The following is a 17,318-nucleotide window of genomic DNA, read 5'->3' on the forward strand; positions in this document are numbered from 1 at the left end:
CTAGCCACCATGAGTCCTTTCTCAGCTCAGCTTTTTGGGAGAAGAAACAAATGGTGCTGCTCACAGCATTATTGGGTGTGGTTGGTACTGTTAAATTGATGCTACATTGTTTGTAAATGCTTTATTATATCTTACCAGATTGTTGTAATTTAGTGATGAAAGAAAGTGTTTCGTAATTGCTTTGAAAACTGTACACATGCAAAGTGGATATTTATGGTTAAAACTGAAATACGCTGAAGGTCAAGAAACATCCTATCTTTTATCCTCACAGTTTCTAAAATAAAATGTCAATAGACGTTTTAATGCTCATTTGCTTAAAAGCTTCTCAAAGATCAAATTTTAGAAATAGAAAAATTCATCGTCCAGTATAAAGCTAAGAACTTGCTCAATGCCAAAAGCTCTGCTCTGATGATGTAACTCTATGAAAATTGTCCAAGACATATATATGTTCTTTCCACCAATTTACTTCTGAAGATTGGTACGTGTTTTTGAAATATTTATGAAACATTGTTTCCTCAGATAAACATACAATGCATAAACACTGGCAAGTACATTTACCATATTTTCAAAAGGGAATACTGTCAATCTCCATATTTTTTTTAGCAATTACAGTAAAAAATAGTAAGTAACATATACCAAGTACCTAGTTTATGCCAGGCACTATGCGAAATGCTTTACACACCTAATCTTAATTAATACTTAAAACACTCCATAAGGTAGATATTATCATTATTCTCAGATGAGGGAACTCAGGGAGAGAGAGATTTGGTAACTTGCCCAAGTTGCTAGGAAGTGGTGAGGATGTGATTAAACCAGATCCCACAGCCATACATTTTAGTGCCTACAAGAAAGTAAAACTTCTTTGATGTGGGTCATGTTAAGAATTTGTGAAAATTCAGTCATGGGCTAGGATAAAGCTTTGGACTATAATAAATTGTTAAGCAATTTAATGTATGGATATTAAAAGGAACATTTGGTCTACTCTACTTATCAAAATACTTGAAATTATTTAGCAATATGAACTGCCACATGAGCAATATCCAAATTATGTAATCTTTTATGTTTCCAATGAGAGCTGCCATTTTTGTAGTCACTCATTAATGTTATTTAATTGAAGTAATATAACTAAATTTAAATATGCTAATACTCTATTGAACTACATGGTTTATTATTATAGGCAGATATATAAAAGATCGAATTATGACCACTTCAGAGTCCTGCAGCCTCATGTTTCACTGCTGTCTCCTTCACATGCTATTCTCAATCCATTGTTTTATTTGTGGTCCCTGGACAGACCATGGAATTTTCTCTCATTTCCCCATCTTTCAGCCTTGTTTGTCTTACCTACACTTCCCACTTAATCTTTTAAAATTTTTTGAGTAGGGGTTGAAATGTAACATACAAAAAATATAAACAAAATATACCTAACACTGCCAACACTTCGGTAACCACCATCCATTCAAAAATTAGAACATGGTGGGCACTCCAGAAGCTTCCCATTTTGCTTTTTTCCAATCACAATTCCCTCTCCCCTCTGTACTATCTTGAATTTTATGGCCATCATTTCCTTTCTCTTCTTTTTAGTTTACTAAAAAGAATGCAGCCCAAGAATGCAGCCTTGAACATTATAGTTCAATTTTGCCTATTTTTTGTTTTATATAAATGGAATTATATGGCATAACTTCTGTGTCTGTCTTTTTTTTAAAGATTTTTATTTTTTAATTGAAATAAAAATTCAATTTAAATAACATACAGTATAACACCCAGCGTTCATCTCATTGTGTTAAAGATTTTTTTATTTTTATTTTTTTCAAGTGATCTCTATACCCAGCGTGGGGCTTAAACTCAACCTTGAGATCAAGAGTCACATGCTCTATGGACTGAGCTAGCCAGGCACCCCCTGTGTCTGTCTTCTTTTACTCAACATTATGCCTGTGATATTTGCCTTGTGTAGCTTGTATAGTTGTTTCTTCATTTTCATTGCAGTTATAATCGAGGTTGGCAAAGGACTGCCTATGGCTTATTTTGTAACGTATGGTATGTTAGTACTACAATGGCAGAGCTGAGTAATTGTGATGAAGATCATGCGTCTTGCAAAGCCTGAAATATTTACTATCTGGCCCCTTACAGAAAGTTTGCTGACTTTTGCAGTATAGTGTTCCATTGTGTAAATATACAACAATTTATTTTTCTGATCTCTTGTTCTTGGATTTCTGTGTTGTTCCTGCTTTTGGGTTATTATAAATAGCACTTTCTGAACATTCTTGTATATGCCTCATGGTACACATGTGTACACATTTACATTGGGTATATCTTCAGCTAACCAGATAATACCAAAGCATTTTTCCCCCCAAAATGGTTGTACCATGGGCACTTGGTTGGCTCAGTCAGTTAAGCGTCTGCCTTTGGCTCAAGTCATGATCCTAGGGTCATAGGACTGAGCCCTGCATCAGGCTCCCTGGGCAGCAGGAGAGACTGCTTTTCCCTCTCCCTCTACTCCTCTCCCTGCTCATGATTTCTCTATTTCTTTGTCTCTTGGATAAATAAATAAAATCTTGGAACGCCTGCGTGGCATTCAGCAGTTGGGTGTCTGCCTTCAGCTCAGGGTGTGATCCTGGAGTCCCGGGATCGAGTCCCATATCGGGCTCCCTGCATGGAGCCTGCTTCTCCTTCTGCCTGTGTCTCTGCCTCTCTCTCTGTGTCTCTCATGAAAAAAAAAAGTAAAATCTTTAAAAAATTAAATACATAAAATCTTTAAAAACAAAACCCAAAATGGTTGTGCCAGTTTACTAACATGTGGTATTAGTAGTCTTTTAAAATTTTAGCCGTTTTGGATGATTTGTAGTGATATCTCACTGTGGTTTTAACATGCATTTTTCTGGTTACTAATAAGGTTAGTAACAGTTTCATATACCCATTGGCCATTTGGATTAACTATTTTGTGAAGTGCCTGTCCAAATTCCTCGTGCATTTGAGCCCAGAACTGGGGGAGCCGCCCCACAGGCAGTCAGGGTTGTGACCTTACACGCCCTCCCGCTGGGTCAGCTACATGGGTTACAGTAAGAGGTCCGGGGCTGAGGCAGGTGTCCTGGGGGCTACGTGGCATCATTGGCCATTCCTCCCGCTGGAGAGTCCCTGCTTCGAGTGACACCCACTATCCCCTTCCTGGGCCTGTGGAGCCCGTGGGCTGATGCCCAATAAAGGCAGTCGGTGAGGCAAAAAAAAAAAAAAAAAAAAAAAAATTGGGTTGTTTGGTTTTTCCTTACAAAAGGAAAGTTGCAGTTGTATTTTCTCTATTCTGGTTACAAACCTTTGTCTAAGTCCCACTCACCCTTTACATCTCAGATGAGATGACCTTTCTTTTAAGGAATCTTTCTGGATCCCACCAATCAGGTAGAAGTGTTCTTTTTTTCTGCCTCTATAACCCTCGTACTTCTAGCATCGCCTGCATCATAGTGTATAATGTACACACTCTAATTGAGTGTTTATCAGTGTCCCTCAGTAGGATGCTCACTAGGGTGCAGGTTCATAAAGAGCAGGGACTAAGCTTTATTTACCTTTGTATCCTAGCTCTTAGCTCAGTAGGTACTTAATAAATATTAGTTCAATGGATGAGTAAATGTCCACCTAGATATAAGAAGTATTAGGTGGAGTAGAAAATATAAGTTACATTGTCAATATAAATGCATGTGTGTTTTCTCTCAACATCAGTGTTCAAGTGGATCAACTGTATGCCTTAGCAGAGGTTCTCTTCTCTCCCAATTCAGACTGGGATCTTTTTCTTCCACAATAGTCTGGATTTGTGAGGTCTTATTGTTCTAAACCAAATATCTCACCATTTCAAACATAATGAAACTCCTCATGTAGGTTTTACCACCTGGTTGGAATTTTGGCAAGGCGCTATGACCTGAATAAATTTAGTCACTTTAGACTGTTTGAGGAAATGCTCATGAACTTATTAGACTCGCATACAGAAAATTGAATTGGACCCACCCTTCTTTTCTCCCTCCCTCCTTCCTTTCCTTCCTTCCTTCATTTCTTCTCCCCTCTTCTATCCTTCCCTCATTTCTGAGCCTTTATTCACTTCTTGTTGATTCTTTCATGCATTCTCTTCAGTGCTGCATCTTCATTCTTCTTAAAACTTCTCTGTCATTTAAAATTACTGATCACTTCTTCCTTTTTGAAACCCTCCCTTTCCTTGGGTTCTTTGATGCTATATAGTCCTGAATGTCTTCATTCTCTGTAATTTTTGTTGAATTGTCCTCAATATGGCTAAATATGCCTGAGAACCGAGCTCGATATGCTTATGCTCTTCCTACATTTCCTCTTTTTAAGACGTTACTTATTTCGATTCCTCCTGGAAATCATCATCTCCAGCCAGGTATCTATAAGAGTCTCTACCAAGCTGTCCATCTCAAATGCAACATGCCTGTGTTGGAACTGCTTTTTCCCGACACACGGACTCTGTTCAGGATGCCTCTCCTACTGTAAGAGGCATCATTATTTCCACTGTTACTCAGACTCAGTTACACACTTACTCAGAAGCAGGAAGTCATCCTGGATTCCTCATTCTTTCTGTCCCTTCATATCCAGCCAGTCACAATCTGGTAAATTATTTCTTCATAATGTCTTATATTTGCCCCTTGCATCCCATCCTACTGCTGCCCCCACATGCATGTCCTCATTGTCGACTTGTAGCCTTGACCACTACAAGAGGCCTTCTAAATAAATGTCCTCACTTCTATCTCTTTCCACTCAGTCTCACATTAATCTTCTAAAAATACTTCTCTGGATCTATTGACTATTCATTCCAAAGCCTTTATGGCTACTTAATTCCCATAGAACCAAGGAATCTTTCCTTAGCCAGGTCACAGCATTTCTTTTTTTTTTTTTTTCTTTAAATTTTTATTTATTTATGATAGTCTCACGGAGAGAGAGAGAGAGGCAGAGACATAGGCCGAGGGAGAAGCAGGCTCCATGCACCAGGAGCTCGACGTGGGATTCGATCCCGGGTCTCCAGGATCGCGCCCTGGGCCAAAGGCAAGCGCCAAACCGCTGCGCCACCCAGGGATCCCTAGCATTTCATACTCCATTTATTTCCAACCTTATTTTTCCCTTTCTCTAATAAAACCCCCCCTTAGCTCACTGCTCTAGTCATTAGTCCTTGAATATGCCTCAACCTCTTAACCTTTTTTCTGACTGTCTAAGCCCTATTTGTTCTTCAGGGTCAGTTAAAGTCCTAGTTTGAGTTTCAACTGATCCTATTCAAAATTGATTTTTCCTTTTTCTGATACCACTTTATCTTGTACTGTAATTTTTCATCCATTAATTCAACAAAACTTATTGTCCATTGTTCATGTGCCAAGCACTGTGCTAAAAGGTAGATATGATATAGTTTCTGACCTTGAGGAGCTCATGGTCTTGTCTAGTTTGTCTAGTTTGTCTAGTTTGACCATTTAGAATATAAAATACTTGAGGGCAGAAACCGTCTTATTTCTTTTTATATTTCCAGTACTTATCAGCCTATCCTCATATGTCATATGTATTGATTGCTGTTAACAGTGGTGATTAAAAAAAAAAACAGTAAGAGTTTATTTTAATAATAAGGAAGCAAGTCAGAGGCCAGCAAAATTTACTTAATATATTTTACATAATTTTACTAGAAATTCAAAGCTACCATCTGTCCTTCTGTTGGTTTTTTTGTATGGTAAAAAACTCTTTTAATCTTAAAGCTGTTTGTGCTTTAAAAATCCTTAAGGCAATTATTATTCAGATTGTTTTCTGGGATTTAAGGATGAAACTAACACATTTGGATCATTTACAGAGTTTAACTATTCGTTAAGAAATTCTGTAACATGCTCCTTATACACTCACACACTCTCATAAATACACATTCATATACAATAATCCAGAAAACTTGTCACAAAGATTGTACCAAAATCTCACTAGTCTCACTTGGTAGACCTGGCGTAAAGCCAGGAGGGATAATAATAGTTAACTTTTATTAAGTGGATTATCTTGTATTATCCTCTTTAATCCTCAAAACAACTCCATTATGTAAGCACCATCAGAACCCTTCTTTTTCAGATGGGGAAACTGAGGTATAGTAACGTTTATAAACCTGCCAGACTTAGAAAGAGCCTAGATTCAGAATCCAGGAACTTTGATACCAGAGTCTTTTGTGCTTAACGACTATGCTATTATTTCTCCCATGGAGATGTAAATAATGGTTCAAAATCCTCCTGCCCACCCCTCCAAAAAAAGTGTGGGGAAGCAGAGAGGGAGAGAGAGAGAGGAAGAGATACGGAGAGAGAGGGAAAGAGAGAGAAAGAAAAGCGAGTGAGAGAGAGTGAGGGAGAGAGAAGGGGAGAAACAGAGAATGGAACTGAATGGGAAATAAATTGTCCAGGATAATCAGCCATCCTAACATAGGGCACTGGAAATTTCAGAGTCTCCTCCTCTTGCCCCACTGAGACTTTACTCTCTGTCTCATGTCCTCTGTTTGGAAAAAAACGGAGGAAAACAAGGTAAGAGACAGGCTCATCATGAGCACACACAGCTGTCACCAGACCATTTTGTTTCCTGAAAGGTTGCTCACAGTGGCCTCTGAGAAGCAGGAGGTGCCACTATTCTGTACTTACAGCAATCCCAGGACGGAATTGCCAGTGCTCAACAGAAGGCTGGCATGTTTTACCCTACTCCCCCACACCCTCTAAATCATTCCTCTATACACTGGAGTGGCAGGTGGAGGTCAGAGACAACAGAATAAAGAAAGGTGGTCTGGGCAATTGGAGTGATAGAGAATCTTGGCTTCTGAGGCAAAGGCAAAGACAAAACCAAAACATAACAACAAAAATGTGGAATAATTGGACAGAAAGGGGCACCAGGAGACTAGGCGCTTCTACCAAATAGGAACCAGATGCAACTTTAAAACATGTGCCTGCTTTCTATGCTAACATTTGCAATCTATGCCCATACTTACACTTCATAGCGTGACACTCTATGACCTCCTCCAAACACCTAGAGTGGAGGTATCGATTATACTCCTTTCACAGAGAGAAGTGCTTCTTCTTGCTAACAAAATCAAAATGACTTCTGAAGAAAGCTGTAGATGTTTCTGATTCAAGCATGACTGCATGTATACATATTCATTTGAGATTGTTAACATGGTTAGAAAGAAATTAATGAGAAAAAAATGTCAAGTTATTTTAAGCCCTATGATCCTATGGTGGGTTGTGCAGAAATTCTTAAAGTGCAGATCAAAATGGCTCTGGCCTAAAGTTTATGAGTAGACAAGGTTTCAAGTTTAAGGAAAGTGTGTGTTTGTGTCCTATGGATTACAGAAACTTGTCCTAAAAATAATTGATAAGAACAATCAATGAAGAAAACATAGCACCACATCACAAGTATTTCTCAAGTGATGGTTTTTGAAAAATGATAGAAAAAATTCACATGATTGGTTAGTTCTCTGATTATCACTATTATCTTAATCCACTTTTAACTTTCAGAATTAAAAAGAAAATTAAGAATATTGACATTTTTTCCCCTTTGGTAGCCTTAGCCTTAGATAAAAATAGAAATGTGAATATGTTAAAACTATATGTACAGATTTTATGCATGTCTCTGGAAGGGAGTTTGCTTGCTGGCTAGCTCAATTTTTGACAAAGAAAAATGGGCTGCTCTTGCTTCTAGCACAAAGATGCACTGTTCACAGAACAAACCAAAAAATGGAGAATTTGTGTTTAAGTTGAAAAGAAAATAATATCCAACGTGATAATTTATTTAGTATAAACTTTCTATTAACTGATAAAATGTGTACCTTATTAGAATAAAAAGTGTAACTTTGTAATAAGAACTTAGAATACTAATATCTGGAAGTTCTAACAGCAAGTAAGACATTCTGAATTTTATTTCAGTACCCCATAATTAAAGACATTGTTCTGCTTTTTAAAAACTAGGTTTTATCCATGTAGTTGTATACTCTAAAGTTTCCAAAAGAAGTGAGGCAAAGTATTTGTGAGTTTGAGCTGCCTCTGTTCCTTCCACAGGATTGCCATCTGGGCTTGTTTATTTGTGTTTCCAACTTTCTGGAACAGGGAGTTTCTCTGTTAGGCACGGGGCACCAAGCAAAGGAAGTGTCTTACAGAAGAGTATCTTTTTTTTTCTTTTCTTTTTTCTCTATTTTCAAACTTCAAGTTTAACTTGGTCAAAAATATCAAATGACTAGCACAATCACAAAATTTTACATAGTTGGAAACCTCAGAATTATCTTAGCAAATACTCTTCCCCATGATGCAAATCATATACCCTACATGCTACCTTCTTGTGACTTTCAGATCTTTTTCAAGACCCAAACTGTCATTAAGGCTATAGCTATTTGGCTGGGAAATCAAACATATTTGTCTATCCTTTTAAAAATAAAAATGAAAGAAATAATTCCAAGCAGTTTTTCTAATTTTATAAAATACATGAGCCATATTACAAAAAATCAAGCAAACAAACCGAAAATCTTTCAAAATATAATTAAGAAACAAAGCATTATTGTTAGATTTACACAATCTGATTGTGAAGAATAGTTTAAAAATTCACAAGCAACACTTAAAAAAAACTAATGCATTCTCTTTGAAAGATTTCATTTAGCAAATAAAATAGAAGCAAAAATTACCTTGTAAAGTAAAATCCAGCAATACATATTCGTAAGCAAATTCTGTCTTTGTTTCCACTTGCGGTCTCTTCAGGGTAGAAAATATTTTTCCAGGGCTGCTATCATCAGGGTCTTCTAGCTTTCTAAGTCCGCACCCCATGGCAAAATCTGTAAGGAATTAAATTGCAGGATAGGGGAGGGAGAGCAGCAAATTCTGTTGTTTAAGCTGAAAAAAGAAAGTTACAGACTTAACTGCTTTGATTTTTTCAGCTAAACCATAGGTAGTCAAAAAGAAAACATTTGAGTCCAAAGAAAGGAGCTGAAGACTTTTTCTATCCATTTTTCTGTAAAGTCGTTGAACCCATGATGATTAAGCTACAGCTCTAGGAGGCTGGGCTTGATCTTAGGAGAAACATGCAAGCTGCTACAACTTAGCGGAGAATTTCCATGCCACGTCAATTTACAGCCAGCCCCCTACCAGAGTTCTGTCGCTCCGGGCACCAACAGTGCTTTGTCTGTCCCTGTTGGCTGGATGATAAAAGAGGTGTCCAAAAACGGAAATAAAAGGCAAAAGTGCAACTCGGATGGAATTATCCACAAATAGAGGATATATTCAGGCATAGTGGCATGCAATTCTTTTTCTGTTTTCTCTTTTCCCTCTTTCCTGTGCCCACCCCCTCCTTCCTCTCTGCTATTACCAGAAAAGCAAAAGGAGGGAGGAAGGGAGGGAGAAAGAGAAAGAATGAGAGAGAGAGAAGGAATGAAAAAAAATGGATTCTCAACACGGTTGGAAACAAGAATCATTTCCAGAAAGGAAGTCAGCTTTAGGAGGAAATTGCTCCTGGAGTCTAAAAGGAGAAAAGTAAAGTGTGTGTGTGTGTGTGTGTGTGTGTGTGTGTGTGTGTGTTTTAAACAAACACTTTAGTCTTTAGGTACTACTTTTGAGGATTTCTTTTCACAGGAAGATTCTCTTTGCTGGAAATATCATAGACTAATAAAACCACCAAATAATAAAAAATTCATACTAAAATATTTTAATAAAAAGATTTTATTTATTGCAAAGGAAGACAGTTATATGAATAATTAGTTTCCCCAACATCCTTAAAGTTCAAAGTACTCCACAATTAGAAGGCTTATGAGAGTTAACTATTAACACTTTCACAGGTCCCAACGTATCCTTAATTAAAAAAAAAAAAGCAACAAAACTGACAATTTGATTCATTCAGTAAATTGCCATTTACCTGAAGTCAAGAACAATTTATAATGGACCAGTTATAATGTGTGTTTACTGCATTTTACCACACAGAGCTCAGGTAGTATGGTGCACTCATCAAAACTGAGTCCTGGAATCAGACTGCCTGGCTTCAAATCCTGCTTCTAGTGCCTACCACAGACGTGATCCTGGGCAAGTTACTTGACCTCTTCAAGTTTCAGTTTCCTCCCCAACAAAATGGAGTTAATAATAGTACTTACTTCATGGGTTTGTTATGAAGCTGAATGAGATAATCTTCTCTCTTATCTTAACACTATGCTTGGCTAATAGCACAAAATAAATTTGTTAATGTGCTTCCATTATAAAACAGGGTTGAGAATAGTAATAGGGAGGAAGTGGTTCTGCTACCACTCCCATTATTTACAAAATAAACCTGATCACATTTCAGATTCTAGGGAACATAAGCCTATAAAGATTTTTCAATCATATTGAAGAGTGCATATGAAAACTCTCAAAAGGGGGGATGGGTTAGTTTGTAGATCTCTATGACCCCTTGTCTCTTCTTCTGCATACTTATCTTTAAATAGTATACTTCTTGGGAGTGATTTTATTTATTTATTTATTAAAGATTTATTTATTTATTCATGAGAGACACACACAGAGAGAGAGAGAGAGAGAGAGAGGCAGAGACACAGGTGGAGGGAGAAGCAGGCTCCATGCAGGGAGCCCGTCGTGGGACTCAACCTCAGGTCTCCAGGATCACACCCTGGGCTGAAGGTAGCGCTAAACTGCTGAGCCACCCTGGCTGCCTGGGAGTTATTTTAACAGAAGAAAATTCCACAGTCCTTCATTCTCATGGATGAGCATGGTTGATGGTAAGCAATTTCAATTTGGCTAAAAAGACAGCAGATTCTCACCAGTGTGACTCATTTCAGTGCTTTCGTGTCTGTCATTTTTCATGTCCTCTTGTATGGTGGGCTGTGAGCTCCTGGGTAGTGGAAATGGCATATATGAAATTCACTAGTCCCTGTTGCAGTACCTGGAAGATGACTTATTATGTCCTCATTGTATTTACTAAGTGCCTGCTTTATTTCAGGCACTGAACTAGACACTGGTTGGGGACACAAGATGACTAAACATGGCTTCTGTCCTAAAAACACCTCATGGTTTAATGGAGAAGACACACTTATAAACAGACAATTTCAATATGATTCCACAGCTGAGGAGATAGAAGTATGCATAGGATGCTACAGAAACCCAAGAAGGGGCTTCAACTCAGCTTGGAGGATGAAATCTGAGCTGTCTTGAAGGATGACTATCCATAAAATAGATACAGGTGGGGAGCATGTGCTAGGGAAAGAGAAAAGCTTGAGCAAGGTCACAGTATCATGAACACTATGGCATGAACTTGAAAGAGCATGAAGTAGTTGTAAATTGCTAGAACATAAAATTTGATATTTTCTTTTACTAGGCGGTAAGAGAGGCAAGAGCTAAGTTGCAATGGGTCTTATATACCACACAAAAGGCATTTGGAATTTATTTGTAGGCACAAAGGAGAAGTAAATTATCAAATGGAAAAATCAGAGGAGTAGTTTGAAGTAGGCAAGTAACAACACTTTGTATGTTTGATGAATCACTATTGCTGCTTTGAGGAAAATGGTTTTAATGGGAGCAAGAATGGAGGGAGGCCCGCTCAGCAGAGTATTGCAGTAGTCCAGTTGAGTGCTTGCTGATGACTTAAGAAAAGAATGAATATGGTACATCATTATGCCCTTAAATATACTTCTTAATCTTTAGTAAAAGGAACTATAAAAAAAGGAACTATAGTTCCTTCATAATTGAACTATCACTTTCATTTTTCCTTCCAAAATCCAACAAAATAAAATTTTATTTGACACATCATTATCACCCAGAGTCCATTGTTTACAACATGGCTCACTCTTGGTGTTGTCCATTCTATGGGTTTTGACAAATATATGACATGTATCCACCATTGCACTACCATACAGAATAGTTTCACTATCCTAAAAATCTGGGCTCCTGCTATCCATCCCACTCTAACTTCTTGTTTAACTCTGATGCATCTGGCAATTGTAATATAAAGGTTAAAATATAGATCGAAGTCAGTTTCTCCTACCCTGATATCCAAATTTCACAACCACATTTGTCTCCATGGATCATTTTTTACCATCATGTTTCCCCTGGCTTGTCATATATTGAGCACTTGTAGTAAATAGGATAAATTTTTGGAATAAATGTTTTCTATCATTGATCATCTTTTCCATATGGAATGACATGTTTGCTGACAATTCTAGATTTCAGGGGCAGCTTTCAGTTCTGTATTGCAAATAGGGTTTCCCCAAGTGCAGGCTCTTATTGGCTGTATTTGATGAAGATATATTATCAATTCTTGTCTGTGTCCTAGTAAGGGCTCACTTAGTCTTTGAATGAATGAATAAACTTTATGAAAACATTCTCCATAACTGGTAGCAAGATATTCTCATAATTACTACTCAAATTTGGATCAACTAAGTTCACTAAAGTCTGAAAGCTTCTAAGAAATAATTATGTATCATCCAATTGTATCATCCAATCATCCAATAATTATGAATCATCCAAAATTATGACTCATCCAATTCCAATTATGTATCATCCAATTCCCTACAAAGTTTTTGCATAATAGTAACTTTTAAATTCAATCTATTTTATGTGACCCTGATCCAAAGAGGTAAATTCAACAATAATTCAAGTACTTTTTATGGAGCAGTGACTACATATGTAGGGCACACGTGGACACAAAGATGAAAAGCCAGTTTATCTTCTCCAGAATTCACAAGCTAGCAGGCCGACGCTGAGTTTTAACTAATGCACTGTTAGTTTCTTAATGCAGTCAAATTTCCTAAGTAACTAATGACATACTGAAATCACTATTTAAAAAAGGCTTTCTTTAATGATTAGAAACGTCACACTAATACATATAGTCACATATATTAAGATTTTATTTTGACTTTTTATTTTGTTCTATAGTCTGTCTTCTCAACATTACATATTTAAAATTTTTTAATGGCTGTATAATCTTACAATGTCCCACAGTTCATAATATTATTCTTTTAAAAATTTACTGAATATTTTAAAAAAGGATTTTATTTATTTGTGAGAGAGAGTAGGAGCAGGGAGAGGGATGGAAAGAAAGAGAAGGAGACTCCCCACTGAGCTGGGAGGCCCAACCAGCCTGATGGGGGGGGCTCCATCTAGGACCCTGGGATCATGATCTGAATCAAAGTCAGATGCTTAACTGAGTCACCTAAGTGTTCCTTATTGAATATTCTTAACTATTCTTCTAGATCAGTTTTCAATGTAAGGCAGAGCCCTCTGATTTCAAAGAAGTGCCAGTTTTGGTGAAGAGAGGGGGCTTTGATCATGAGGGGAGACCAAGCAGGCAGGGTTCTGGGTCTACCATATACCACTCTTTTTCAAACAGAGTAGTTTAGCCTTCATCAGTTTCATCAATTTCATATACCCATAAGAAACAATTAAACCCCCATAATTTTCAGAAAAGGATGCCATTTGCATTATCAATAAACTATGTAGTTTCCAGACATAAGTCTATTGAATATAAATAAGCCAGACTTGTATGTATAAAATTATAAAACTATTGAACAGCATTAAAGGAGGCAGGTAAATGGAGAGAGATACATGATACATAGTCCTTTTTAGGAATACTTAATATTGTAATTATCTCTCTAGTTAGCCCTTGACACCTGTTGTTGACTATAGATTTAATGCATTGGTGACCTAAGCCCAAACAAGTTTTTTTGTATGGAATCTCTCAAGTTGATTTTAATATTTATGTGGAAGATAAAAAGACCAAGAATGTCTAAGACTTTCTTTTTCTTCCTTTCCCTCTTCCTTTCCTTTTCTTTCTTCTTTCTTTCTTTCTTTCTTTCTTTCTTTCTTTCTTTCTTTCTTTCTTTCTTTTTTCTTTCTTTCTTTCTTTCTTTCTTCTTTCTTCCTTCCTTTTCTCTTTCTTTTTCTTTCTTTCTTTCTTTCTTTCTTTCTTTCTTTCTTTCTTTCTTTCTTTCTTTCTTTCTCTTCTCTTTTCTTTCTTTTTTCTTCCTTCCTTCTTTCTTTCTTTTCTTTCTTCTTTCTTCTTTCTTTCTTTCTTTCTTTCTTTCTTCTTTCTTTCTTCTTTCTTTCTTTCTTTCTTTCTTTCTTTCTTTCTTTCTTTCTTTCTTTCTTTTTCTTTCTTTCTTTCTCTCTTTCTCTCTCTTCTTCCCTTTCTGTATAGAGCATGAGCAGGGGAAGGAGCATAGGGAGAGGGAGAGAGAGAGAATCTCAGCATGGAGCTGGATGCAGGGCTCAATCTCAAGACCCTGAGATCATGACCTGAGTTGAAATCTAGAGTCAGATGCTTTATGACTGAGCCACCCAGCCATCCCTAAGCTACTTCTGAAGAAAAATAAGGAGGAGATATTAAGACTTTATATTAATATTTATTATAGAGCTGTAGTAATTAAATCTGTTTTAGCAAGGCATAGACAAATTAACCAATATAACAGAATGAAGATCCTAGAAACAAAAGCCTGCATATGTGGAAATTTAATATATGATGGAAGTGGCATGGCAAATCAATGGAGAAATGGAGCTGGGACCGTTGATCATCTATATGGGGATGAAATTGGATCCCCACCTTGTATCATACATAAAAATTTCAATTTTACATGAAGTATTTAAACATCAAAACCAAAAACTTTACGTTTTCATATGAAAATATGGATATTTATTTTGACATCAGAGTACTAAAAGGTATTTCTAAAGCAAAGAGATAATCAGAAAAATAGTCATAATGATTAATCATAAAATGACAATAACAAGACAATTTTTTTTAAAGATTCCATCTATTCATTCAAGAGAGACACACAGAGAGAGGCAGAGACATAGGCAGAGAGAGAAGCAGGCTCCATGCAGGGAGCCCGATGTGGGACTCGATCCCAGGACCCTGGGACTACACCCTGAACCAAAGGCAGATGCTCAACCACCCAGGCGTCCCTAAGATAAATTTTGATAAATTCTACTCTATTAAAATCAACAACTTCTGCTCATTAAGAAGTTTAATGTGAAGAGACAAGATACAGTTTGGTACATGATACTTGTAAAATATCAACCAATAAAGGAAGAGCATCAAGAATATATAAAAACCTTCTGAAAATAAAGAAAAAGCCACGTCAATAGAAAAACATACACAAAATACAAATAGGTGCTTCACAAAGAAATTTATATAATAAACACACACAGAGATGCTTAACCTCACTTCTAAGTAGATAACTGCAAATTAAGACCACAGTGAGATAACACTGTATTGTAGTAAGATACACATAAAATTTATCATTTTAGCTGTTTTTTAAAAAAATATTTTATTTATTTATTCATGAGAGACACAGAGAGAGAGAGGCAGACACAGTCAAGGGAGAAGCAGGCCCCATGCAGGGAGCCTGACATGGGACTTGATCCCGGGTCTCCAGGATCAGGCCTTGGGCTGAAGGTGGCGCTAAACCCCTGAGCCTCCTGGGCCGCCCCATTCTAGCCATTTTAAAGTGTACAATTCAATGGCATTAAGTACTTTCACAATATTGTATAATGGTCATCACTATCTAGTTCCAGATCTCTTTCATCACCCCCCAAACCCCATAACCTTTAAGCATTCAATCTCCATTCCAACTTTCCCCCAGCTCCTGGTATCTACTAATCTCCTTTCTATCTCTATGCATTTGTCTATTCTGGATATTTCATATAAATGGAATCTGCAATATACAGTCTTTTGTGCCTGGTCTCTTTTATTCAGCATAACACTTTAAAGTTTTTTTTTAACATTTTATTTTATTTTTTAAAAGATTTTATTATTTATTTATTTATTTATTTATTTATTTTCATGAAAGACACGGAAAGGGAGAGGCAGAGACACAGGCAGAGGGAGAAGCAGGCTCCGTGCAGGGAGCCTGATGTGGGACTTGATTCCACGATCACACCCTGAGCTGGAAGCAGACTCTCAACCGCTGAGCCATCCAGCTGCCCCCACCCCCCCCCTTTTTTTTTAACATTTTAATATTTACCTGTATGATAGCATTTATCAGTAATTCATTCCTTTTTATGGCTGAATAACATTCTATTATACAGATATACCGTATTTGTTTATTCATTCCTCAGATAATTGATGTTTGGGGTATTTCCATTTTTTAGCTATTGTGCATAATGTTTCTATGAACATTAGTGAGATAATATTTTATACTTATTTAACTGGCCAAAAATTAAGAAGTAGCTAATATCAAGTATTGGAAAGACCTCTTCAATGGTATGTTCCTGATGGGGATGTAAATTTGTTTAACCATGTTGGAAAACAACTTAGCATTATCTTGTGAAATTGAACTTTCATATCCTCTATGATCCAGCAATATCATTTCTAGATATATACCTAGAGAAACTTTAGCATGTAAGTACCAGGAGATTTATATAAGAAAGTTAATAGTAGTACTGTTTTTTTAATTTATATATTTTTTAAAAGATTTTATTTATTTATTCATGATAGAGAGAGAGAGGCAGAGACACAGGCAGAGAGAGATGCAGGCTTCATGAAGGGAGCCCGACGCGGGACTGGATCCCGGGTCTCCAGGACCGCGCCCTGGGCCAAAGGCAGGCGCCAAACCTCTGAGCCACCCAGGGATCCCCAGTAGAACTGGCTTATAAGAGCAAACAACTTGAACCACTCAGATGTCCATCGATAGCCATTTCTTTCAAGGAATCTGCTATAAAGAAAAGAAAAATAATGGAGCAGCAGTGGGTACAGGATAAAAGCTAGCATATTTGTATGCTAAAGAATGGACTCCATGGAAAGGAGGTGGGGGTGTTTGGAGAGTTACCAGAAAACTTCTTAGACTTTTAGCCTGGATTTGTCTATCTGGAGGGTGCTGTACATACCCTCCAGTTTTCAGCTTTACCTATTCTTCACTTTCCCTTCTTAAACTGCTGGGTCAAATAGAGCATATCAATTAAACACTCAAAGACTATTTGCTATACCTATTGTGACTTATATAGAGAATTTGATTGCTCTACTTTCCATATCACCAGAGAAATCAGATCCAACTTACCAAATACTTCCATTCATAGATGATTATTATTCAGTAGTCAGAATGAAGTAACTAGACTTACAGAAGGAAACATGGATGAATCTTAGTAACAAAATGTTGAGTGAAAATGGTTGGTGGAAGATCACATGTAGCAGGATATCCTTTTTTTAAACAATATGTTGCTTAGACATATATGTGATAACACAAATACAAAAAGTACAGAATTTAGGACAATGATGACCTCTAGAAGGTCTGCAAGGAGAAAAGGAGCCCAGGGCAGCCCGGGTGGCTCAGCAGTTTAGCGCCCCCTTCAGCCCAGGGCGTGACCCCGGAGCCTGCC

General features: G+C 37.1%; 1 protein-coding gene across 4 annotated transcripts in view; it reads right to left on the reverse strand.

Moving 5' to 3' along the window:
- RFTN2 (raftlin family member 2) overlaps positions 1-8,804 on the reverse strand; it is a 68,113-nt gene extending 59,309 nt beyond the window's left edge. For all 4 annotated transcript variants that reach the window (XM_049106562.1, XM_049106560.1, XM_049106563.1 and 1 more), the window contains exon 1: positions 8,666-8,804. In XM_049106562.1, the coding sequence (XP_048962519.1) occupies positions 8,666-8,804 (139 nt within the window). The remainder of the gene's footprint in view (positions 1-8,665) is intronic.
- Between the last annotated feature and the right edge of the window lie 8,514 nt (positions 8,805-17,318).

This window comes from Canis lupus, chromosome 37, assembly GCF_003254725.2.
Source record: "Canis lupus dingo isolate Sandy chromosome 37, ASM325472v2, whole genome shotgun sequence".
NCBI classification, from domain to species: Eukaryota; Metazoa; Chordata; class Mammalia; order Carnivora; family Canidae; genus Canis; species Canis lupus.